The sequence below is a fragment of the Anomalospiza imberbis genome, chromosome Z, assembly GCF_031753505.1.
Source record: "Anomalospiza imberbis isolate Cuckoo-Finch-1a 21T00152 chromosome Z, ASM3175350v1, whole genome shotgun sequence".
In the NCBI taxonomy this organism is placed as follows: domain Eukaryota; kingdom Metazoa; phylum Chordata; class Aves; order Passeriformes; family Viduidae; genus Anomalospiza; species Anomalospiza imberbis.
Window position 1 is genome coordinate 35,736,391 of NC_089721.1, and position 25,739 is coordinate 35,762,129.

The 25,739-nt window shown below is 39.3% G+C and overlaps 1 protein-coding gene across 5 annotated transcripts in view; it reads left to right on the forward strand.

The window, feature by feature from the left end:
* The window catches only part of BRD10 (bromodomain containing 10), a 53,214-nt gene extending 28,143 nt beyond the window's left edge, over positions 1 to 25,071 (forward strand). For 4 of the 5 annotated variants that reach the window (XM_068176813.1, XM_068176811.1, XM_068176812.1 and 1 more), the window contains 3 exons: positions 8,401 to 8,516; positions 14,876 to 15,063; positions 17,230 to 25,071. In XM_068176813.1, coding sequence (XP_068032914.1) covers positions 8,401 to 8,516; positions 14,876 to 15,063; positions 17,230 to 20,831 — 3,906 coding nt within the window. In that variant the 3' untranslated portion in view covers positions 20,832 to 25,071. The remainder of the gene's footprint in view (positions 1 to 8,400; positions 8,517 to 14,875; positions 15,064 to 17,229) is intronic. The other variant, XM_068176814.1, reaches the window with a different exon arrangement.
* Positions 25,072 to 25,739: the final 668 nt, after the last annotated feature.

Here is a 25,739-nt window from a genome sequence, read left to right on the forward strand (position 1 = left end):
CAGAAATACTTAGAACTTCAGACAAATTAATTTGTGGGGCTATTCAAAGGAGTATATTGATCCAGGGTGGAACATACTTCCCTTGTCTTTTTTTTTTTTTTTTTTATGAGATTCCAAATAAGCTGCTGTTAAATTTGTTCATGAGGTCTAAGTATCTAACCTAGGAGACTACTTTCTGAGTTTTTTCTTTTGTTTCTACATTTTATTTTTAAAATATGTTAATACATGGAAAAATAATGCAAAATGCTTCATTTTAAAAGTTTCTAAAATACTCTCTGTCTGTTCAATGAAGAAATAAGAAATATTGTCACGTGTTTGAAAATGTTTGGCAGGGAAACTATGTTTAGACAAGAATCTAAAGGGACTTCTGAAGAACTTCAGTAGAAACTCATGTAATCATCAAAAATAGGGCTCTTACTAATATTTTAGTCATTCAGACCTCAACTTTGCAAGCAATTAAGTGGAAAAACCTATTGTGTGTTCTCATTTGTGGCCTAGGGAAACATTTTTATTATTGGGTTAAATCCTATTCAGTTTTTATTCAGATGTTGACTTCCTCTTCCCATTCCTGCCTCCTCTTCTCCTGACCACTTCCTCCCTCCCCAGTGAAATATATGCCATGCTTGGGAGTTTTGCATGTAAAGGGTTTTCAGTTATACTTGTTTTCATCAGCATTACTGTATTTACATAGATGTATACACAGACAGTAAATACTATAATCTGAGATATCTGTGTATGCACACCCATTTGCAGGTTCAAACTGCAGTTAAAGTGAGCAATAAAAGAGAAACCAAAACAATAAAAGAGAAACCAATAAATACTTGGGTTCAAGAGTATTAATTGATACACTTCAAGTCTTGCAGCTGAAACATTTTCTTTTAATTTGAGCTTAGTTTCTCTGTTAGTATGTACCTTTATCTGTTACATATCTTACATACTCTCTTTCTAGGTCTCTATCCTTATATTTGTACTTTAGTCACTTCCAAATACTGTTATTGCTTCTCTATGTCTTGCCTGCATCTCTTGAAAACACTAATATGAGCCCAAAATACTGAATTTTGAGACAGATATTTACACATTTTCATCCATGCAGCTTCTTGTACTTCTGAGGACAGATTGAAGATGTGGAGCATTTGTAGTATTTAGTTGTATAATATAAATGAATAAGGCCAATTTTAGGCTTCAATTTTTTAAATCTTCTCCACGATATTTGATTGTCTCCTCTGATATTTTTAACTTGGGCTTATCTCACTAGCATTCAATATTTTTTTTCCTAGTCACAGTTTTTCTTAGCTTCTCCAGTTTTCTGTCTTTGTTGTCTACTTTTTTCACAACTATTTTCTCTTGATCTTCCATGCCTTTCTGTGTGTGACTGACTAAATCTCCAATAAATGTATTTTTTTGGAGAAGCTTTCTTTAAACCATTTTTGCCATATACCTTTCTACAGTTCCAAATGTGAAAGTGTGGGTTCTGTATCAGAGATGAATGCGTACTCATACATTTCTGTCACAGAAATAATACTGTATATTCAGAAGATTTCACAATGCTTTGGATTTTGGTCAGTTAGTATATTGTTTTGAAGAAATAATTCAAGGCATTCCTGTCAGCACACAGTACTAGCAAAACAGCTGCTTTTAAGACACTTATCTGAAGAATACAGAAACACTTGTATATCCAGAGTTAAGAAGAGAAATATACTCAGGTATATGAGAGGGAGTGTCATGGTTTGGTGCTGGTGCAATGCCAGCGCCCCCCCATGAAAATACACCTTCCCAAAATAAATGCTGTGAGATGAGATCAGGAACAGAGCAGAGCAGGCCCAAGTTTAGAAATAAAGGAAAAAGACTTTATTAAGCTACTTCTACTGTAAAAGACATACACACAAAATCCAGAATGAAAACCCTCCAAAACACTCCTCCTCCCCTCACCCAATTTCGAGCAAACCACAGTGAGACACCAGCCAGGATTCCTGATCAAACTGCCACCCTTCAGATAATCAACACTCAGTCCATCAAGGGAGAGAGGAGTCTCTCTTGCACCATAGACTCCCCCAGGAAACACAATTGCCACCTCTTGTGTTTCCATGTCACACATGGCAACCGTCTGGAGAAAATCTGCCAGTGTGACATTTTCTATGTCACAGTGCTCTCACCACTATGCATGGACAGACTGCTCATTTAAGGATGCTTTGCCAAGGACCAAAAGAAACAACAGTTCAGCTTCTCATTTTGGGACCACAGCCCCCCTCCCCACCCCCCCTCCCCCCCCCCCCCCCCATTTCTTCCTCCCCTCGGGCCGAAGGCCTCATGAACAGAGATCATCTTCTTCCTGAAGACAGAGGGCATCATCACACCCTCCACTACTCTTCTCTGTACACTCCACTCTTGTGTTGGTAGACACTGAAGCAGGTCTATTGGCTCACCATTGCATCCCCCTAAAAATGCAGTGTCTGTTGCAGGAGAAATTGGTTCAGTCTATGGCTATCAAGAAAAGTCCAGCCACAAGCCACTCCATCATCTCCTCCCACGTAAAAATTTCTTCTCCTAACATCTCAGATCCCAGACTGTCTCTCTTCTACTTCAAATTGAGGAGGAGTAATGTTTTACAAAGCCTTCATTTCCCAGGAAAGGGTTAAAAGTCTCAGACTCCCCAGATGGCTGAAATCTCTGCCCAGAACTCCAACTCCCATGGCTGGGCACCTTTCCCCCCATTCTCCTTCTCCTCTGTTGGCAAATTCCAGGTGTTGTCAGGCTCTCTGTCTCTTTCCCTCTTGGGCGGGGGGAAACAAAGACATCTCTCTTTCTCTCCACCCTTCCGTCCACAGGAGCTGGCCCGGTTCCAGTCCTTCAGCCCCTGGCCCACCTCGACCAGGCCACATGGCTTCCCCTCCCCCACCCAGCCTGTGGCTGGGTAGGGGAGAGTCTGCACTCTCCGATGACCAGAACTAAAGAGAGAGTTCCCCTGGGAGTTCTTGCTTTTAACCCCCTGTGTTCTCAGAGGCGTGTCCATGCCTTCAGTGGTCACTCCAGGTGCCAATATCCAACCCCAGCCACTGATTGGTTTGACCCTAACTTTCTGAAAAAATTCACTTCCATGTCAAACCACATCAGGGAGTTAAGTACAACTTAAAAATCATAGATGTTTTGTAAACAGTTTAAGGTACTACATACATCCATTTTCTTTGTAAGTCCCACAGGTGTAAGTTAGTTGATAACTTTGAAGTTCTTCTAATGGAGGAGTAAAACGTGACAATTCAGTGCTGGATAATTTCACTATTCTGGGTTCAACAGTAAGCTCATGCTGATAATAAACTTTCTCTTGTGTTTTGTGGTTTATGTAGTTTCTATATATTTTTTTATTTTTTTCTAAAAAACATGGTATATTGCTCAACACTGTGATGATTGTATAGTAATTTTGCCTAAAGAAAATTAGAATGTGACTAAACATCTGAATGAAAACCATTTCATAATAATGAACTAAATCAGAAGACAAAAACAGTCTTGATAGCAAGAAATGTATTGCACTTTGTTTTGGTGTTGTTTTTTGTTTGTTTTACTTTATTTGCTTATAGTAGAATGAAGAGAGTATGAGATCATTTTAGGATATAACTTGGTGTGATCAGATATATAGGTCATGGAAGTGCATGCTAGAGTCAGGACTTCTCATTAGTTAATGGTAAATGCTCAAAGATAAAATTGATCAGGAGATGTCATAAGTGAATTTGTTTTATAATTTACTACAAGTCATTCTTTCTGACTCTGCTTAATCCCAGTCTTCAAAGATTATCAGAGGTTGGTTAGCTGTCGATATATAATTATAATGTTCAGAATGATGTTGCTGAAAGTAAAATGCAAGATACTGACTCACAGGAACTTTTGCTGTAGAAGGTAACTCTAAGCATTTTCAAAATTAAAACACTTTAAATGACAGATGAGTTTACATAGTATGAATACATGATCTTGTAATGCATTCTTACTCAGTCAAAACTGGAAGTGCCTGAAATTGTAGTATTTGGCCCATAAATTAGTTATTAAGAACATTTAACATTAATCCGTATATGATTTGAAAAAGTTACTGATCTCTTTTCTTTAGGTATCTGTTGTCCAAAGCAGCTGGAGATCACCAACTCCCTCTCTGTGTGATATCACTAGAAAACGCTAGACTGGTGATGTCACACATACCACAGAACCCCACAGCAGAATGGAGCAGGCCTATTAAGGGTAAGTTTTCCCCTCCACCACCACCCCTTTTCAACAATATTGCATGGTTTTATAAGATTATTAATTTTCTTTACTTTATGTCCCTGGGATATAACGCAAAGATTACAGACAATCTTATAAAACTGCATAATATTGTGCTGTTATGTGTGTGTGTTTATTTAAAAGCAAAACAAAAACTCATATAAAAAGTTCAGTCCTTACCCCATCTATCAATATCCTGGCTCCAGTCTGCTTTGGGGTTCCATGATAAGTATGCCAGAATAGTGTATGTTGGGGCATCGATCACAGAGAGTGGAGTCAGCATTTCCTGGCTGCTCTGGATGTCAGAAACCTTATTTTAAAAGGTAAGTTTTCAGTTGAATGTGTTGAATGTCTCTCGGCATTTAAATGTAAACATTCAGCCCATTTGTAAAATGTATTTTTATTGTGTTTGCATTTTTAAAATTTACTTGTAACTTGACATAGCCTAAAGTCACATTTTATACTTCTCTGTCTAGTCCTTTTTCTCCTCTGTTATTTTCCTGTGTTAATACCTTATATTGTGTTTCCAGAAAAAAATAGTGTCTTGTTTGTCACTAATTGGAACAAGATGGTAATTAAATTCTGTTTAATATCGTTCTCAGTGATCTGGACAAGGGGATCAAGGGCACCCTCAGTCAGCTTACAGACAGCACCAAGCTGGGTGGGAGTGCTGATCTGCTGGAGGGCAGGAAGGCTCTGCAGAGGGATCTGGACAGGCTGGATCAATGGGCCAAGGCCAATGGTGTGAGGTTCAACAAGGCCCAGTGCTGGGTCCTGCCCTTGGGTCACAACAACCCCAGGCAGTGCCACAGGCTGGGGCAGAGTGGCTGCAAAGCTGCTCACGGGAAAAGGCCCTGGGGGTGCTGGTGACAGCAGCTGAACATGAGCCAGCAGTGCCCAGGTGGCCAAGAAGGCCAATGGCACTCTTCAAATCCTGTGCTCAGTTCTGGGCCCCTCACTACAAGAAGGACATTTTGGTGCTGAAATGAGACCGGAGAAGGGCAATGGGGCTGATGAAGTCTCTGAAACATAAATCTTGTAAGAGGCAGCTGAGGGTGTTGAGCCTGAAGAAAAGGAGACTCAGGAGAGACCACAGCTGCCTGAAAGGAGTGTGTAGCCAGGTGGGAGTTGGCCTCTTTTCCCAAGGAACAAGTGATGTATGTTTCTGATGAATATACTTTGGAGGTCCAGCCTGAACCTCCTAAGCCTCAGTTTGTAGCTGATCTCTTATAATATATAGTTTGGTATTTTTGAGAATTTACAACACAGATATTCGTGAAAACAAGTGTGTTATCTATAGAAATTAGTGGGCAGCTATGTAATAGGTAGTTAAGTCATAGCTTTATCAAATATTGATTTGCCTTTCTCCCCTCTGAATAAAAGACAAACACAGGACTTTGTCACATAATCAAATTGCATATGAAAAGAAATGCTAAATTTTGTTGTGATGGATCTTAAGATTATATAAATGTTTTAAATGTCTTTTTTTACTGTTTAATATTTAAGAAATAATAACACCTAGCATTTATCTGTTTGCACAGAAAATCAACTAAACCACAATAATTTAGAGAGAAGGATTTTTTATTTTTTATTCCAGCCTTTTTTGGCCTATACTGTTCTGTCCTGACAACTTCTGAGGAAAAAAGATTCTTCTCATGGCTAAAATTTGTTCAGGCTTCCATTAACAGGTTTATTGTCAATTCTAAAACCCCACTAAGAAAAATAAGTAATTGGGACAAAGGGAAAGAATTAATCTATGTTTTTAAAAATTATGTTGCTATAAAATTTTCACTGAAATTACTTAGAAGTATGGTTCCTCTTTGCCTGTTTCTCCCTCCTGTTGAGGTCATTCTGAAGGGTTGCGCAGCTCTCTGGGGTATTGCTCCACTGCTCCAGCTTTGTGTCATTGGTGAACTCACTAAGGAGGCATCTGCCCCCTCATCCAAGTCACTGATGAACAGTTAAACAATACTGGACCAGTACTGAGCCCTTGGGGACATCACTAGAGACAGGTTTCCAACTAGAGCTGCTAATCCTGTAGAATTAGGGGGCAGGAATTGGCTAGCTTTTTATGTTTGTTTTTGTAAGCAGAGGGAAAAATAATATATTTGTTTTTCTGTGAAGTATTAATGAAGTCAGTAAAGTCTTGAAGTCTGTTCTTGACTAAACAATATACATGTGCTGGCTCCCTAACAGTTGCTGCTTCAAATTTATTCAGTGGTCAGCTGACACTTATCTTTCTCATAAATACTCCTTTTTTCCTACTTAAGCCAAGATCTTAGCCTTATTTAAAGACAAATTAGGCTCAGAAATTAATAATTTCTTGGGGTTTTTACTTTGCAGTGATTTTTCATATATTTTTAATATTACATTTTCACACATTTTCTTTGCTATATCAACTGCATGTACAGCATTTCTATTTCACAATAGTAGTAGCATTGTTTATTTTTGCTATTTGATTTTTGTTTTGAGACAATGCACTAATGCTCTGTAGTATATAAATACATTATTTTAAAAGTCTGCACGATGTTTTGCTTACCTTACAAGAAAAATAAATCTGCGCATGTAATATTCTTTTGTATATTAACAATTAATTCTGTTGATTGCTGACTTTAATAGATGATACAAAATGCCCTGGTAGATTACAGTATGCACAAGGTCTGTTTTTTGTTGTAGTGATTACTGACAGGTTTTATGCATGTGACTGGCCACAAATGAAGGAAATTATAATACAGTTTACTGGCTTGTCTGTGTGTTCAACACTGATCATTATGTGGTAATGTGGCATAATGATCCCACTTAAAATAATTGCTTTTGTAATTTTAATTGAAGAATGAAGGTAACTGTTTGTTTTGTTATGTAACATGTAAATGATTATCCATAAAAAAATAGATACCTGGTCTTCAAACAAGCATTCAAGCTGAGTGATCTTGCTGTACATTGGAGAGATCTGCTGAAATGTGTAGAGAGAAATTGTCCAAAATCCTTAGGAAAATCATTCTTGTAGACTGATGAAAGGCAGCTGTGACAAGCTTTATCTAGATTTTCCTGTCTTACTTTTATTGGTGTGCTAGACCACAGGAAGTTGTGAAGGATATGTGCACTATCAAAAGCTAAATATGTATACTAAATGAATAAGTGCTTGAGTCTTGCTTCTTTTTCTTGCAGAAACATAATCTCTTTAGTGTTTTACATCTTCTCTGACCAGTCAAGAGCTAAAATCTTCATTTACATAAAATGCACAGAGTTGATAGAGTGGCAGAAGTACTATACCACATCTCTTTTATAACATTTTTCAGCCTTTTATGCCATGAATTACAGAATAAAATTTTGGGAAGAAATATTTACTAGGGTTATGTGTGAGTGTTAAAGGGTGTGTTCTGCAGCACCATGGCCAGCATGGTTGTCATTTCCCAATGTGTTCTCTCCTTATTCAAACTTTCTAGATTTATGAAAACATGAATATATGGTAACATATATCAGTTTCTAAAATAAAACTTTTAATAATATGTTTGAATTAAAAGCTTAAAGGATTTTATGTTGTAAAATTGATCTTTGCTGCATAGTGTGTTGATTCATAAATGATGAATTTGCTAAACTTCTCTTTAAAAAAATTATTTTTCTAGAACTTTAAATCAAATGTAACAGAAAAATGTTGGGATTTTTATCCTTGAAAATTGTAGTAAGGTTTCTTTTGCAAATAATAATGTTATAATTTATAGCACTTCTCTTAAATGAGATTGTGGTGCAATTTTCTGTCAAAATATTAACTCGGAAAAGTGTACATATGTGGTTGTTTTCCCTGAACTGAATGGATTACTACCCATGTTAGTTACTCATTTAAGTAATTTTAAGCACATGGTGTATTTGTAGAATCCTGTTTCAATTTTAATTTTGACCTGTAAAAAGTGAGCGTCCTTGCAGTATTACTTTTCCAACTAGAACATTATCCCTCTGTAGTATTAAAGTAAAAGTAATAATGTCCTAGATAGATGTAACTCTGGAAGAGTAAATGTAACTCTGGAAGTTTCTATTCTTGTTTTCTAGTTTTTTTCCTGGATATGCTATATCCACATACGAGGATTATTGTAGTACTAGTACAATCTAACAAGATTTAGGTCTAATGCAATGATAAATAAATGGAATTTATGTTTTCAGGGAAGATGGTTCCACCGGAAGCAAGCAGTAAAGGAATTGCATTGTACGTTGTTACGACTGCTTAATGAACTGTTACCATGGGAACCAAAGCTAATTAAAGCATTTCAAAGAAACAGGTAATTACCTGCTTTTTTTTTAACAATGGTGCATGGGATGAGAAACAGAACCAAATTCACCATTTAAATACTGATCAATAAGTTGGCTTCTTAAATAAATAAAATTAATATAGCTTGAGGAGAGGGGCACTGGCAGTACTTTAGTTGGAAGAAGTATCTTATATTCCAGAGTTACTGTCTCCAAAAAAAATTGGAACTTAATCCGGTAGGGTTTTTTTCCCTCTAAAACACTCTAGAATCCTTAAGCATGCTGATCAATAGCATGTTTCAAGATGGATAGGATTTGTATTTGTGCTTATTTGGTTAAGAAATGCTGAAAACCTTTCTCTAGAGAGCTATATCAGGGCTTCTTAGAATACTGGACTACTTACTATGTAAAGTTACCTAAATTAACTATTAATTAATTGCTCCAAGAAGAATTCTTGATGCATTGTTTTGAGGTCCTAGTAGCACAGTAAATTAGAAAAGCATTTGGAAAGAAGTATGTCAAAGGAATATGAGTGAGTAGTAACAGGTTTAAATCTAGTAAAGTGCAAGTATTAGTAACAGTGAAGGTACTACTCTGATTATAAATCATGGAGAGATTAGATATTGTCTTGAAGCTCAGTGCCATTCTTGCCTCTTAACCGTACAGCTGTTGCTATAATTGTACTTCAGTTTTGCCATGTAGACAATTAAAAAGCAAGAAATGATTAAAGGCTTGAATTCTGTGACAAAGGATAGGGAAAGAGGATTCTTAAATGTTGAGTGTGAAGGAAGCAAGTTACACTGTTTTGTGGTGCAGAGCTAATGCTGGAAAGTGTAAAAGGTGTTATGTTTAAAAAAACACATAAACATAACACCAAAGATATTAAATTGGTTCCTCAGTAGCTCATTGTGTGAATATCATCCTTGAATTAAAATTCTTTTTTGGAAATTTGGGAAATTGTTGAATATTTTGCTTTCAAAATGGATCCATGTACAAATTTTGGGTTTTTCCTATTCCTTTCTCTTCTCATTCCTGTTCATTTTCCTTAGCTGTTAATTTCTTCCTGTCTTTCACAATTTAGAATACTTCTGGAGACATGGCAGATAGTATTACTGTCAGGAAGAATTTAGTTTTCCAGTATGTGAAGTTTATGATTTTACCCTTTTTGTAAGTTCTGTTGTGGAATGGTTTGGTTCTCAGTATTCTTGTCTGTCAAATCACAGAATCATAGAATTGTTTGGATTAGAAGGGACCTGAAAGATCATCCAGTTTCAGTCCCCCTGGGCAGGGGCACCTTTTGTAAAACAGGTTCCTCAAAACCTCAACTAATCTGGCCTTCCAGGGATGGGGCTTTAACAACTTTTCCAGTGCCTCACATGGTTGCACTTCAGAATTTCTTCCCAATTTCTAATCTAAACCTACTCTCTTTCAATTTGAAGCCATCCCCCCTTGTCTTCTCACTACAAGTTCTTGAACAAGTCTCTCTCCCTTGCTTTTTTGAAGGCTCCCTTCATGTACTGGAAGGCTGCAATTAGGTATCCCTGGAGCTGCCTCTTTTCCAGACTAATCTCTCTCAGTCTTTCTGCACAGGAGAGGTGCTCCATCCCTCTGTCAGCTTGGTGGCCTCCTCTGGACTCACTTCAACAGGTCCATGTCCTTCCTGTGCTGGGACCCCAGAGCTGATGCAGCACTGCAGGTGGGAGCTCACCAGAGCAGAGGGGCAGAATCCCCTCCCTGGCCCTGCTGCCCACGCTGCTTTGGATGCAGCCCAGGACACATTTGGCTTTCTGGGCTGTGAGTGCACATTGCTGGGTCAGGTCCAGCCTCTCATCTACCAGCACCCACAAGCCGTTCTCAGCAGGGCTGCTCTGATCTGTTCATCCCCAGACTGTGCTGGGACTGAGGGAAACCCCAAACCAGGTGCAGCACCTTGCACTTGGCCTTGTTAAAACACATGAGATTTTCCCATGGACCCATTTTTAAGCTTGCCTAGGTCCCTCTGGATGGCATCCCATCCCATCTGTACCATTCAGCTTAGTGTCATCTGCAAAGTTGTTGAGAAGGCCTCAATCCCTCTGCCTATGCCACTAGCGATGGTATTAAATAACTCTGGTCTGTGTATGGACCCCTGAGGGAGACCACTTGTCACCAATGTCCATCAGGATTCTGTGCCATTGACCACTATCCTCTAGATGCCACCATCCAACCAATTTCTTATTCACCTAATGGTCTGCTTATCAAATCTCAATGTCTCCAGTTTAAGGGACAAGGATCTTGTAGGGGGACGATGTCAAAAGCTGTACAGAAATTCAGATAAATGACAGCTGTAGCCATTCCTTTTCCACTGATACAGTCAGTCCATCCTAGAACATTGAATTTGTCAGGCAGGACTTGCCCTTGGTGCAGCTGTGCTGACTGTCCCAAATCACCTCCCTGTGCCTTAATACAGGTTCTAGGAGGGTCTGTTCTATGATCTTCCTCACCAGAGGTAAGGCTGACAGGTCAGTAGTTCCCAGGGTCTTCCTTTCAACCTTTTTTTAAGATGTGTACAATGTTTTACTTTTTCTTGTCACTTGGGACTTCACCTGACTGCCAAGATTTTTTCAAATATCATGGAGAGTGGCTTGGCAAATACATCAGCCAATTCCCTCTCTTCATTCTTCAGGTGATCATGAGCCTGATCTTTGCTTAGAGAGGGAGAGACTTTATTTTCCCAATCCCTATCCTGCTGTCCATCCTCTCAAGAGGTTTGGGAAGAAATGTTGCCCTTGAAGACTGAAGCAAAATTATGCTGAGTACCTCAGCCTTCTCCTTATTCATTGTTACCAGTTTCCATCCTTATTTATCAGAAAGGGTCACCATCTTTGGCCTTCCTGTTGTGGTTGACATGCCTGGAGAAGCCCTTTCTGTTATTCTTTGTGTCCTTTGCCAAGATAAATTCCAGTTTTGCTTTGGACTTCCTCATCCTGACCCTGCACAACCAAACTTGATCTCTTCCAGGTCTCTTCAAGCTCTTCCTGGGCCACCCATCCTAGCTTCAACTGCCTGTCCATTTGCTTCCTTCCCTGCAGTCTGACCAGCAGTTCCCTACTCAGCCCAGCTGTTCTCTTGCCTTCCTTGCCCAAATTCTTGCTCCTGGGGATTGCCAGCTCTTGCGCTCAGTGGAAGACTTCCTTCAAGCTCTGTTCCACTGCCTTGTCCCTGAGGGAAGTCTCCCAGTGGATCTCACTGGCTATCTCCTTGAAGAGCTGGAAGTCTGCTTTCCTAAAGTTCAGGGGCCTAACTTTGTTCCTCGCCTGGCCCATACCCCTCAAGACTGCAAACTCCAGCAATGCGTGATCACTGCAGCCCAGACTCCCTCCACCCCTGATGCTCAAGATCAGCTCACTCACACTGGTGCCCATCAGATCCAGGATTGTATCCCCTCTGGTAGGGCTGCTGTCTATTCCTTTGGTCCAGAAGGTATCCCTCATGCTTTCCAAGAGTCTCCTGGCTTGCCTGCAGCTTGCTGTGCTGCTTTCCCAGCAGATTTTGGGATGGTTGAAGTGCCCCAGCAGGACAAGAGCCTGTGAGCAAGATGCCTCCTGTAGCTGGAGCAAGAAGGCTTCATCAGTAGGGTCCCTTTTCAGGGGTCTGTACTTAAAACCATCCACAAGGTTCCCTTTGTTGCCTCGGTCCCTGATCCTTACCCACAGGCTTTTGACCTGCTCATGGCTGCTCTTCAGAGACAGCTCTTCACACTCAGTCTACCTCCTGATGTACAGGGTAACCTCTCTGCGTCTTTCTTTCCTCACCTGTCTCTTCTGGAGAGCCTGTAGCCATCAATAGTCACACTCCAGTCACATCCCATGAAGTTTCAGTAATAGTAAGAAGGTGACAACTTTCTAGGAGCACAGTGGCTTCCAGCTTCTGTTTGTTGCCAGTGCTGCATCAATGTGGTTATAGAACACAGAACTGTCATGCAAAGTGTGTTAAATGCTATATATGAGCTGTGATTGATAGGAGTAAATTTTAGTCTAGAAAAGGGTAGTTGAGATCTTATGTATTTCTGTGCTGGTAGCTAGAGAAGCATGCACTTGGAGTGCAAGGTAACTTCTGAAATTAACTGAATTCCACTTGTGTTTTTAGTATGTATGTTTAAGGCTGTAACCCTAGTTTATTCAATGAGGAAAGCCTGAGTATTTCCATGACATAACCGTTTGGACATACACATAACATACCAGGGACCAGGTCCATCTGAAGAATGATGTTTACAAATCATGGGGAGAAAGAAAGATGGCTGGGGGATTCTAGGCCACTGTCTTGGTCTGATTCATTATGCAGCTGCTACGCAGTTGCGTAGCACCAGTGATGGTGGTGAAGAAAGGTGTCATGTAAAAGGGAAAAGGCAATTGAGCAAAATTTGCTATAGTGGTGTAAACATCAGTTCCCCCATAAGTCTCACTGCAGCTGCTCTGTCTACAGGGTGTCTCAGCAAGGTGTTAACATCTACTAGTTGAATAACAGTGTTTAACTTCTAAGCTGTGAAGGGTGGGTAACACTTCTTCCTCCAGCAACCGCAGTATAGATTAAGAGTCTGGACTTTTCCTTCCTTCCTCTGTTATTGTCTTTAACTAGTAGGAGCAGACTTTATGATCAAAATCATTTTCTTTCCCTTCTGAAAGGTCCTCTGGTCTTTTCAAGATTATGACAGAGTATAATGTTGAATTGTATTTGAATAGCAGCAAGGTTTAAGGGAAAGTTACTTGTGCCTGCTGATTACAATTGTTCACTGGCCTCACAGCAGAAATTCCTCAAAAGAAAAAAGGAAATTACATCCACAAACTTCAGTACAGTAGTAGTTCCCTGGTGTGCTCCTATAGTTCTTCCACACCTAGACTTCAAGCTCAAAATCCTGATGACAGAGTTGAAGTATTGTCCACACTACCTCGTCATACAGGCTTCAGTGTCTGCTCTCAGTGCGAGTGTCAAAGCTGGGAGTAAACAACTAGATCTCACTGAAGCCCCACCTGGCCCTCCATCTATGCCACCTGTCCATGGGCCCAGGATCCCATTTCAGGTCATTCTGCAGTCTTCAATCTCTTCTGGGAGTGTGCCAGTTTCCAGCTCAACTACAGCAGTTACAGTGCCTGGCCATGGATCCTGCTGATCTGGACTGACCCACAGACTGACCTTGTATCTGCGGCATCACTCTGGATATGCCCAGAAATCACTCAACTGGGTCTTGACCCTGGCAGCCATCATTGCACCTCATCCTGATCTTAAAATTTGACTTGACTTCCCAGTTTGATCTCAAACCTGTCTCAGCACCAGGAACTTGCTTGTTGATCTGGGCTCTTGGTTGAAGCCAGTTACCATCCCTAGGCCTGCCCTGTGGCCACATTCAGGGGGAGTGGAATAGCTTGCTGACGGCTGAGGCTCATGCCCTACCAGCTGTGACATCAATCTTGGCTCCTCCCTCTACATATCACAGAGAGCAGCTGGCCATTGCTGCATTCAGTGCAAACAACTGTTATACTAATGCTGAACAATGAGTAAATTTAAGATCTTACTGTTATTATCATAAGGGTTAGGTCCAGGATAGTCTAGATTCTATTCCACACAAGGTGTTAATTGCTATAATCTATTTATTAATTTCCTAAATAATCCTTCTGGGCATTGTGTTGGTACCAGCTGAATCCAGAAGTTCAATGTATTCATACACTAAAATAGCCACTACAGCCCATGTAAACATGGTTCAGAAGAAGGGACAATGAAAACATGTAGAGGTTAGCAGTATCAAGGTAAGTGGGTGTGTTTCTGAATGGTGTTCAAATGAGTGAAGTACATATGTATTTCTGTCATATTCACATTCTTTAGTGGAGTGTGAACCTATGGAACTGATAGCAGCAGCTGTTCTAATGGGCCAGGGATAAGAAAGTGTTCTTAAGGAGAAAGTTACATTACAGTCTCATAGCTGAGCCAGAGGCATGATGTGTTTAAGAAAAACAAGATTGACTTGATTCTCTTCTTGGGGTTGCCTTCAAAGTAAGAAGTAGACATTTTACAGTTAATACTCAAGTCCATACAGGTATATTTGTCACATGAAGGATGAAGGAGGGAAAGGAATATGGATGGAGTAAAATGGTGATGGTCATTTGACTCAGTCTTTTTGCTATTGTTAGAGGACTTCATGAAATAGAATTCAGTTTTGGTAATGTTTGGTAAAGGGACATTGCTATCATTTCACATTTTTTGGTTTTAGAGACTTGCAGACAGGGCTACACTGTAATTATCTGAAGGGCACAGGCAATTAAATCTATACCAACTTTTTGTTTGGCAGAACATACAAATAAAATTATTGTTCAAAAGTGTGGTTTTTTTTAGTAAAGTTAGTTTTGTTATTTTTAAGGTCTAGATTGAAGAAGGACTATGATGACTTTAAAAGACATCCAGACCATGATAAATTTACCAGAGAATTGTGGAGTAATGATGAAAGTGAAGTTGATTCTGGCAAAGAATCTTTTGTAGTAGTATGCAGTAAATCATCAGAGTCTACAGAACATATAGAAGTTCCCAAAAAAGATCACTCAGACAATGGTAAGCATTTACTGGAATTCAGTAGCTTGAACTTGATTCAGGAGCTGAAATGAGTTTATTTGGGAACCTAATTTTTCTATGTGAGCTTGAGTCCTACTTTTTACCTTAACTCTACCACTGATAATATGAAAATGGCTTGTGGTGCATATCTGTCAGATAGAGATTTGAAGAGGGCAAACATGACTAAGATGAAAATTCTGCTTTATGGAAGTGTTCGCCAATTTTTATGCTTAACTATTTCTGTGATAACACAGTAGATCTGTGTGGAATTTACTTTTATGGTGGGTTGACCTTGACCAGCTGCCATATGCTTGCCCTACCACTGTCACCTCCCCTTCCTTAAGAGGCTAGGGAGAGAACACAATATGGAAAAGATTAACGGTCAAGACACAGGCAAGGGAGATCACTCACCAGTTACTGTCACAGTCAAAATAGACTCACTTAAGGAGAATTAATTTAATTTGTTGTCATTTAAGAATAGAGTAGAATGGTGAGAAATACAAAACCCAAACCCCTCCCTTTCACATATCCACCTTCTTCCAAGGCTTATCTTCATTCCCAATTCTTCCACCTCCTCCCTTGTCAAATATCATAGGAAGGATTGAATCTCAGGATTGAGGTCAGTTTGTAACAGTTAGTCCCTTCTGCTCCTTATTCATCCCTGCTCCAGTGTGAGGTCCCCCCTATGGAATTCAGTGCTACACAAACTGCACCATTGTGTGTCCTCTCCATACTGGAGTTTTTCAGCATAAGACTGTACTAGTGTGGATCTCCCATATGCCACAGTTCCTGTCAGGAACCTGCTCCAGGGTGGGCTCTTCATGGGCTGCAACTTCCTTCAAGGCGTTCAACTTACCTGCAGTAGAATGGGGTCCTCAAGCATATGCAATGTACATACCTGTTCCAGCATGGTCCTCCCTGGGAGCAGATAAACCTGCTTGATCAGGGGTCTTACTGGGTTGCAGGGGAATCCATTCCATTCCAGTGCCTGGCTCACCTCTTACCCCTCCTTCTCTGCTGACCTTGGTGTCTACAGAATTGTGTTTCTAGGTTTTTTCCTCTGTCCACTCTGTCACATGCTTCTGCAAAGCATTATCCATGAGACATCACCAGCTTGGCTGACAGGCTCAGCCGTGTCCTACAGTGGATTTGTTTTGGAGCCAGCTGTGTCTGGCACAAAGCAGTTCCTGGCCTCTCTCCTTAGAGAGGGCCCCCTGCAACCCCATGCAATCAAAACCTCAATGCATGGCCCTTCTATTCACCTGGCCTTCCTTACATGCATCTTCAGCCCTCTTACCACTTCATGCATCCCCTGCTCATTGGCTAGTCCAGCTTGATGCTCAGTATGAAACATGGCATTCACATCTTTGTCGTACAGGCATCCCACACTCACAAGTCCGTCCTGTTAGGCCAGCCCAGACCCCCAGGCTCTTCTGCTCACCAGCTAGTCTAGCTTGAAGTTGATCAGTGAATACACACTCACTGGATTTGGGGAGGATACAGACATGCACCCCCCAGCAGCTGGCACTAGGCCCACAGGCTGTAACCTCTTACAGCTGTCCTTACAGCTCCCTTACCTCTACACATTGCTTCATGGGTTGCATAGCTGTACCAATTCCCTTACCCCTCCTGGCTCCATCTCCAGGATATCCCCTGGTTTACAATCATATTAGGTACAAAAAGTTACCTTCTTGCAAGAGGCCTCTGCAGTTTCCTGATAGCCCATCAATTGGTGTGATTGGCGAAGTTGTTTCTTGACATATTCTTCATTTTTGTTTGGTTGGATCTGTCTATCTGTATATTCTTTCCTGGCTTTTCCCTTTTCCCCCTCAAGATAACCTTGCTGGAATATACATTTTCATGCTTTCACATACTGTTATCAATTAATCCAACTGACCAGGTTTGGTTTTTCTCACTGTCTCCCATTGCTGGTCAGGTTTCAGTCTATGTATGTTCTTGTTTATTGCTTCCTCCTTTCCTTATTACCCCCTTTTTGTATAGCAAAGGTCCTTGAACACATGCCTTTAAAAAATTAGACATTTCCTTCCACATAACTTCACTCTTGCAAACTAGTGTATTGCCTTTTGCAAGACACTGTAAAACTGTTTTTTAGGGATATCAGTTGCAAACATGTAAAACACAGTTTCTGTTTTAATATCCTTGCAGATGAAATGAAGCTATTAGAGATGAATTTACCTGCAGGAAAAAACAGAATTCTGAAAAAAGAATCAGCTTCTAAAGAGATACAGAAGACACTGCCTAAATGCATTAAACGACAGTTCAAGCAAAGTAGTTGTCTGGATCAAAGCACTAATGAGCTTTCACCAAGGAAGAAAGCTAAACTGAGCACGAATGAGGCTGTGATCCAGAGTTCAGAAAGTAGCCTGCAGTTGGATAGGTGCTTGACTGAGCTGAAACAATTTGAAGGGTCAACTCTGGAGTTGCTTTCCCTGACAGATCCTGCAACATCAGTGTCAAACTTTCTGAAAGGGACCAAACCCATCCAGGCCTTGCTTGCCAAGAATGCTGGGAACAAAGTGACCTTAACAAATCAACTGTTGCCTCCTGCAGGCATGAACGTCTCTACTTCTGAAAAGTCAGTTTTACCAGCTTTGGAATCATCACTGATCAAACCAGCATTGCCCTGCCAGGCCAGTTCAAAGACTCCTTTACAAATGGTATACAAAATGCCAAATGGACACTGTGTACCAATAGACGTTCCCACCAGCTCAATGAAAATTCAAATGCAAGCTATGATTGACCCTAAAAATGGAGAAAAAGTCAGGCAACAAGTTCTTATTTTACCTAAGAATTTTCTTCAACAGAAGGAAGAAAAAATTGTGTCCAAGGATATTCAGTCACTACAACAAAAATCATTTGAGATGCACTGTACATCTTTACCAAAAATGCCAAACATCAGTGTTTCTTTAACACCTGTTCTGGTGACAAGCCCTGCAAATGCCACTCAGTCACCCACTACAGTTTTTAGCAAGAATACTACCCACTTGTCACAAGTGACTGGTCCCATGAACACTACACAACCATCGTCTAATGTAAATTCAGCAGATAACTTATCATCAATACTTAAGGTAAGCCAAAGTGAAAGTGACAAATTCAAGACTACATTTTTGACTGCTACATTGCCTATGTCTTTGGCTTCACCTACTCTTTCCACAGCTAGCCAATCCTTGACACCAGCAACAGCATTAAGTTCATCTACAAGTATTGATTCTGCCTCTCACGGTCTAGCATCACAGCAGCAAACTGACTCCTTTGAAACTAAGCAAGAGCTAAAGACGGTGTGTGTAAGAGAATCACAATCTATCCTGGTCACAACACGAGGTGGAAACACTGGAATTGTTAAACTTCAAACAAACCCAGACCACATTTCACCTAGTAGTTTATGTCCTGGTTCAGTTTTCACTTACGCATCTCAACTTCAGGCCTTTCTTGTGTCAAAAACTACAGCAGTATCATGTTCTAGTCTTCCGTTTGTAACAACAGCCACGTCTGGTCTCCCACATATTGGACAATCATCTCCTTCTGTATTTGCCCCCTCAACAACTTCTTTTGTTAACATTCCAGCTTTCCCTGCTGATTTTAACCAGGCAATGGAGAAGAATACCAAATTCACACTACAGCAGCCAGCTGTTTGGGACTCTTCATGTCGAGTAAGAGAGGACTCCTGCCATGTGTCTTCTTTATCCTCCATTCCATTAGCTAGAAATTTGGTGTCAGCAGCTCCAAACAGCCTTGTTAGTATGACTAGCATTGGACAAAGTAATGTTGTCAAAACTCCAAATTCTTCAGTGCAGCATCAAGGGGATACTAAAGTGAAAACAAAATCTGTTACACAATCTGAGTCAAATTCTGCAACAAATGGAGAGTTAACCAGTGGTACTCCAGTCCAGAAATTTACATTAATCACAAATCCACCAATTTTATCTCCCTCTGGGGCATCAGGGGTCAATATTATACCCTGTCCAGCATCCACTGCTGTTAATGCTCAGAAGCTGGTTTTCATTAACACACAAATTGCCAATGGCCCATCAACCACCAATCTCATTGCAGAGTCACTGAAACAGAACCTTCCTTCTTCCTTAACCAAAACCTTTGTTAATGCCACAGAGCAACCACAGTTGGTTTTGATCCCATCTGCAGTAGGAGCACCAATAAAAATAAACTCACCAACTATTGCTCAAGTAAAAGATGTGAAAATTGGACTAAATATAGGTCAGACCATTGTAAATACTAAAGGCAGTGCACAGGAGGCTGTACCAGTTAATATATTGCACTCTAGCTTTTCTAAAGAAGACAAGAAGAGGATGGCCTTGGCCCCATCCTTGACAAGTAGTACTGTGGTCCCTGTTCCAAGTTTTGCTGTGTCAGCTAATGAATCTGTATGTGTTGCAACAAAAGCTGAAAATGCCTTTACAATGACAAAAGCAAATGCACAAGTACAATCTGTTTCAGTAACATCAAGTGGAACTTCCTCTGGGGCACAGCCTACTGTCTTGATTGGTAGCAATGATCCCTCAAGAATAAGGCCAGTTCTGGGTAATCGACTTTGTACATCAAATATTGGAAATACTGTGGGTATATCAACTGTGAAGACAGGACATCTTGCTTCATCTGTGCTGATTTCCACACAGCCAACAGTATCTCCGCAAAACTTAGCATCTGCTCTGCAATTTCCAGTCATTAGCTTGCCTGGACCTGCAGCCGCCCCACACAAGGTATTACATACAGTTCCTCAGTTGGCAGCAGTTCCAGCTCCTCTTCCAGTACCAAAAAGACAGTTGCCCACACTGGTTCAGTTTCAGTCATCAGGAATTTCAGCTGCTGTGTCAAGTCATGCAGGTATTCACAAACCTCAGAGTGTGTTGCCCCCTCCATCACCAAATACAGGTGAAGTAATTAGTTTTCCCAGTCTTTCCACCCTACAATGCCAGCCAGTGCCTCCCAGTACAGAGAAACAAAGTCATGATTATGCTTGTGCTTCTGCCGTTCAGATGTCTGAAGCTTCGCCCCCTGTTACAAGCAAAACAGGAGGAATTCTGTTGAATGAACCTTCCACTCAACAGAAAATAGTCATTAACACTTGTATGCCTTTGGCACCTGGAACTCAGATAATGATTAATGGTACTCGTTTTGTTGTTCCACTACAAGGCCTCGGAGCTGGAAGCCATGTTCTTCTTCTCTCCTGTAATACAAAACAGACTCCTTTAACAATTAACCATGGTCAAGAGCCTCAAGGTGTACCAACTGTTAATCCAATAACCTCAAAAATCATCCTAGCAACAAGTCATTCATTAAGTTGGCAAATACCAAAACATCCTTTGAAAAGCTCTACAAAAATTGTGAACTCTTTTGGAGCTGCAGATGCTTTACCCATCGTACATGCAACACCCCAGATATTTAGTACTCCAGCTAGCTCATGTACTCCACTGTCTGCAGTAACTCTGTCTGTATCTTCAGTGACAAAGTCTCCCATTAATGTAGCTACATCTTCTGTTTCTGCTGTTCATCCTCCGAATTCTCATTTACCAAGCAACACATCAGTGTTTCAGCTAGATGGTTCTATCAAAAAACTGTTGGTCAGTCCAGAGGGAGCCATACTGAATGCTCTAAATACTTCAGCACCAAATGTTCCTTCCCTGTCTTCATCACTGCTTCCTGTTGTTAGTTCCACAAGCAGAAATGCTACCGCGGTCTTCCCTGCATCTCAGTCATCTTGCCTTGATAAACCTGACAAAGCTGCACCCTGAATTTACTGTAAATGAGCCACTTAGAATTTCTGGGGCATTCTTCAAACTTTTGAAGCTGTTAACTATTGAATAATTTCTTACAATGTTTTAAACAATTGATTTACTCAATAGTAACAAGGTTACAGTTCTTACCTGTGGGGATGTGGAGAAAGAAAAATTTTAGTTTGTCAGAAGTTTTCAGAAAGTTCTCTAGTAAAAGGCTCAGAGATGACCAATTAATTCATTTAACAGTTTGGAGAAATCTCACCTTTTGCACATGTTCCATCTTACACTATGGACTGTGTGCCAGTGTTAATGACAGTATATATCTCCTTTTTTTGTCAAATTTATTTTTGACTTGTTTCTTAAAAAAAAAAAAAAAAAGCATTGTAAAAATGCAATCTACAGTACAGAATTGTACATATTCCTGAACTCCTAAAAACGTGTACTAAATAATATGTACAAAGAACTGTGCTGTCTTATTTACATTTTGTTTACATAAAGTATAGTTTTTAAAGTATTTTAGGAACTTCGAACCAGTGTACTGTTCAGCAACAATGCAGAAGAATCTGCATGTAATAAATCAAGTTTCTGTACTGCTTTGTGTTGGCAGTAGTTAAAAATATGTGTATCTGTTACACCATGGGAGAATACATACATACATAGATATATATCTTTCTTTTGGTGTATGGTAGAATGAAATTATTTAATCTCTTCTGTTCTTCTCTGATTTTACATTTCACGTGATGTGACCGGATTTGGAAGGAAGGCCTTCTTATTGTTCCTCATGATATAGGGCAGGATAACCCATACTTCATCCATTCTTAACAGTTTGATTATGTTGCCTAAATAACTCCAGTGAAATGGTAAGGCTACAAATGGCTTCCTAGACACCAGTCTAAGTCACACTGATTGCTCTTAAGGACTGCCATGCTTTGTCTTAAAGCTCAAAGATCTGTTGAACAATTCATTGTTCTCTGTTTTACAGCCTTGTATGTATTTCCACATTATCTGGTAACTGTAACACGGTCACTCACTAATCTTCAATCTAGTCATAACAACTACCCATTTTTTTCACTGTCATGCTTTTTAGCTTTGTGTGTTTGGTTTAGCTTATAAGTGGTCTATCTGGAAGGAGAGTGCTAAAACATCATACAAGATTAAAAGAAGCTTTATTAATACTTTGAATGGGGATAATTTAAATATTGCATAAACCTTCCATTTTTATACAGTGTATTCGGTATTTATTGGCTTAGTTTCAGCATTTGATCTCATAAAACTTTTGGGTTATTTTCTGCAGATCTGCTGAGTTCACAGCTGCCACCTGCAGTGCTCATGGAGATAAGTTTTTTATCTTTTGTGATTTTGCATATAGAGAAAGGGTGCCCATCTTATCTTATGGAAGATGGTGATTTTAGAATTGTTGTCTTAGTATGTGTTGGATTTTTTGTGGAGTTTGTTGGTTTGGGTTTTTTTTAGAAACTAGAAGAGAGGATTTCAGAAGAGCTTATGAATGATCGTTGCCTTTTAAATAGCTATGACAAAGGGGATAAAAGCTTACATATCTGTATTTAGCAGTGTTCATAGACAGAACTTCATAAAAATGAAGCTTAAACCTTTGCTTTCATACTGTTGAATTTTCTACTTCCCTACCCCTTTTGCTGTACACAGTTTTCCAGTTCAGATGTTGAGTTGAAGAACAGGACCACATCTTACTGCCTCTGTCAGCTGCCCTTTAAATTGCTATGAAAAGTAACCTGATAGTTATTTAGCTGAAGTTCTGGGAAACTGGGGGAAGAGAGGCTTGTGCCTTCCATAGGGACCTTTCCTTTTGCACTAATTAAAAGAATTTCATTGGGAAATTGCATCTTTCTGGATCAGAAATCTCCATCTTATCTCAGGGCTGGGAAGGATGGAAGCTGTCAGTTTTGGAATGCAAGAAGGTTTTTTTAAGTTAAGAAAAAGCTACCTGCTGCGATGTTCCTACTTCTCATGGAAGGTGTTTTGTAATTTATTTTGAAGACACCTGGTACTAAGGGTGTCTGCATGGCCTTGTAGAGTTTACAGTACTAAGGATTTTTAAGTCTGACTGCATTTTACAGTTGAATGCTGCAGGTGACTTTTCCAACAGAGGGAGATGGCAGAGAATGGCAGTTTCTTCATGGACATTTTACATACCCAAAACCTATATGTACCAGCAACTCATTTTATTTCCATTTCACTGGTTGAAACTTGGGACGTGCTGTTTTGGATTTTTCTCTTTTCTTGAAATGATTGTTTTTTCCTTTTTTCTAATTTATGTTTACTGTAGAGTGAATTGTCTACATTGTTTGGAAAGCTCAAGACTAGGTTCTAGTATTGAATTTGTTCTTGATGGAGAAAAAATTCTTGCATGGCATTTTTCTGTATGCTAATGTAATAGAAGGATTTATGCTATAATTCTAATAAAGAGAAAAGTTAGAAAAGCTGAATTTAGGAACTCAGGACTCACGTAACTTGCTTGAATGATTTCCAAGATAATTTCTGAATTAATATGGCAATATTTTATGATTTTCATAAATATTTTATCATTTGGCAGACATAAGCTTTACAACAAGAATAGATTTGTTAGTTTGATTACAGTTTTCATGGATTTTCATTCTCAGTCATATGTTCACATTCCAAATCCTACTGGAGAAAGACTTGAGATTACTATGTAATGGGCTTGCAACATTCATTATGTAAAACCAAATTTTAGTAATTTTTGTGAATAAAATTTCTATTCTCAATACTCTTCTCCGATAGTATGAATGTCAGTCAGAGATAAGGCTTTTTTTCAAATGAACCTAAATACCCATTGACAATTTGCTATGTACCTTTTGCACTCTACCAAATGAATAGTGCTAACAGTAGCAGAAAAAGAAATGTAAAAAAGTAGATTATATTCACAGACACAATGAAAAAGCAGAACTGCCTTCGTCTTGACTTGAAATTAAAAAGACATTTAATGAAACACATAAACATAGATATATAAATCAGCCTTTTAAGAAAACACGTTCAACATTTCAGAGTTTGTAAAATGCCTTGCTTTTGGACACCCTCTGATATTGTATACAAGTATTCATACACTGTATTAAATGCAAAATTCTAGGTTTACTAGTGACTTTGAATATTCTGAATGACATCCTTTTATTATTTACCTGAATGGACATGTTCTGCACAATAGTTTTGCTTTGCTATAAGTAGAAAACTGCATTGATATTGCTTCATTGTTCAAACCCCCATGTGTGTGCTGCCATTTTCTCATAGGGATTCTGCCACCCTAGAAGCAATTATATTTGACAAGTCTTAGGGGGCATAGAATACCTGTTCAAACTAAGTGTTTCTGCCAAGTCATTCAAATCTGTGCTGATTTCACTGTGTGACATGGCAAAGGGTTTAATGTGAAAAGGGAAGCAAAAATTCTCCTGGTAAGTGAGTGAAGAGAAGCTAGTATGTCTCATGGGAGTAGGTCAGAAAATTACTAAAAGCTAGCATTTGTAGGGCATCCATAGCTGCCACAGTGTCTGTGGTTCATTGTTGGTTTTGCTTATACTTTGTGGTAGTGCAGAACTTTAGTAGCCCAAATTAATTTTAAAGTAAATTAATAATTTTTATTGAAGCATAAATGTTTCTTATGTTTAAGGACTGTTTCCTTTGAATAGCATGGCCAGAGATGCTTACAAAAACTAAACTCATGTAGACAGCTCTTTGTAAGCTGCACCTCAAATGCGTTCACTGACTCAAAATAATAAGGAAAATAAGATTAATAATGCTGCATCAGACTTAAGATCCCTCTGTCCTATTATGATGGCTATCAATCCCAGCATTACCTAGTCTCTTGAAGCACTCAACAGTAGCATTCCAAAAGAGCACAAAAACTAATAATCTTAGTATCCACTCATCTGTGAGCCAGAGTGTTCCACACAGAGCTGTGATTTTTTTTATTTAATAGCTTTCAGTGTATTTCTCGTGATGAAATACACCAATCCTTTCAAGAATTCATGGAAGTATGTAAAAAGACTATTACCATTCACAGCATCCAGTGATAAAGAGTTTGTAAATAAAGCTCCTTTTTGGTTTTTAAACCTGGCACCTGCTAGTTTCATTTGATGCAAATTGTATTTATGTTGTAAGATACAATAAACCTTTGCTCTTTGCTATTTTTCCATATGGCCTATGTAGACCTTTGCCATGTTGGTTGTCTCTTTTCTAGAATAAAGAGAAATTGTGAATTCAATTATTTCTTTTGTGGAAGTAATCAGTTGCTGTCATTCCTGTGTATACCTTTTCAATTTTACTATATCCTTGGAATGTGGTATCAGAAGAGTGCGTGTTCTAAAGGTCCTATGAACTATTCAGCTGTGTGTTGATGATTTTTCTTTTATAATAATTATTTCAGTGTTTGTGGCTTGGTTTCTGACTATTATTTAGCCTTGTACTAACTTTTTCATAGAAATATCAATTGCAAACCAACTTCACATCAGTGTCAAATTCATCAATAAATCTATACCACTTGCAGAATATTTTAGCTGTAAAGACATGACTTTTAAAACAAGTTATTGAAACCACTGCAAGTCTGGCATTCTCTGATCCTATTTTTTTGCTTGGTTTATGTCTCTTGAAGATGTAAAAGGACAAACTGTTGTAATAATTTTCAACATGATGTTCTTTAAATCTCATTTTTTTGTGCATAGGATACAAGATAAAATCTGTATATGGTCATTTTATACATATGGGCATCCAGATGAGGATTTTTTTAGTTCTTGAAGAAGCCACTTTGTAAATGTGACACAGAGCAATGTTATATTAAATTTTTTTCCTTGAAACTACGGTGGCATAAAAGTAAACTTAAAAATCTTGATAAACTTTGATCTATTTTCCTACTTTCTCAAAATATGGAATTGTCTA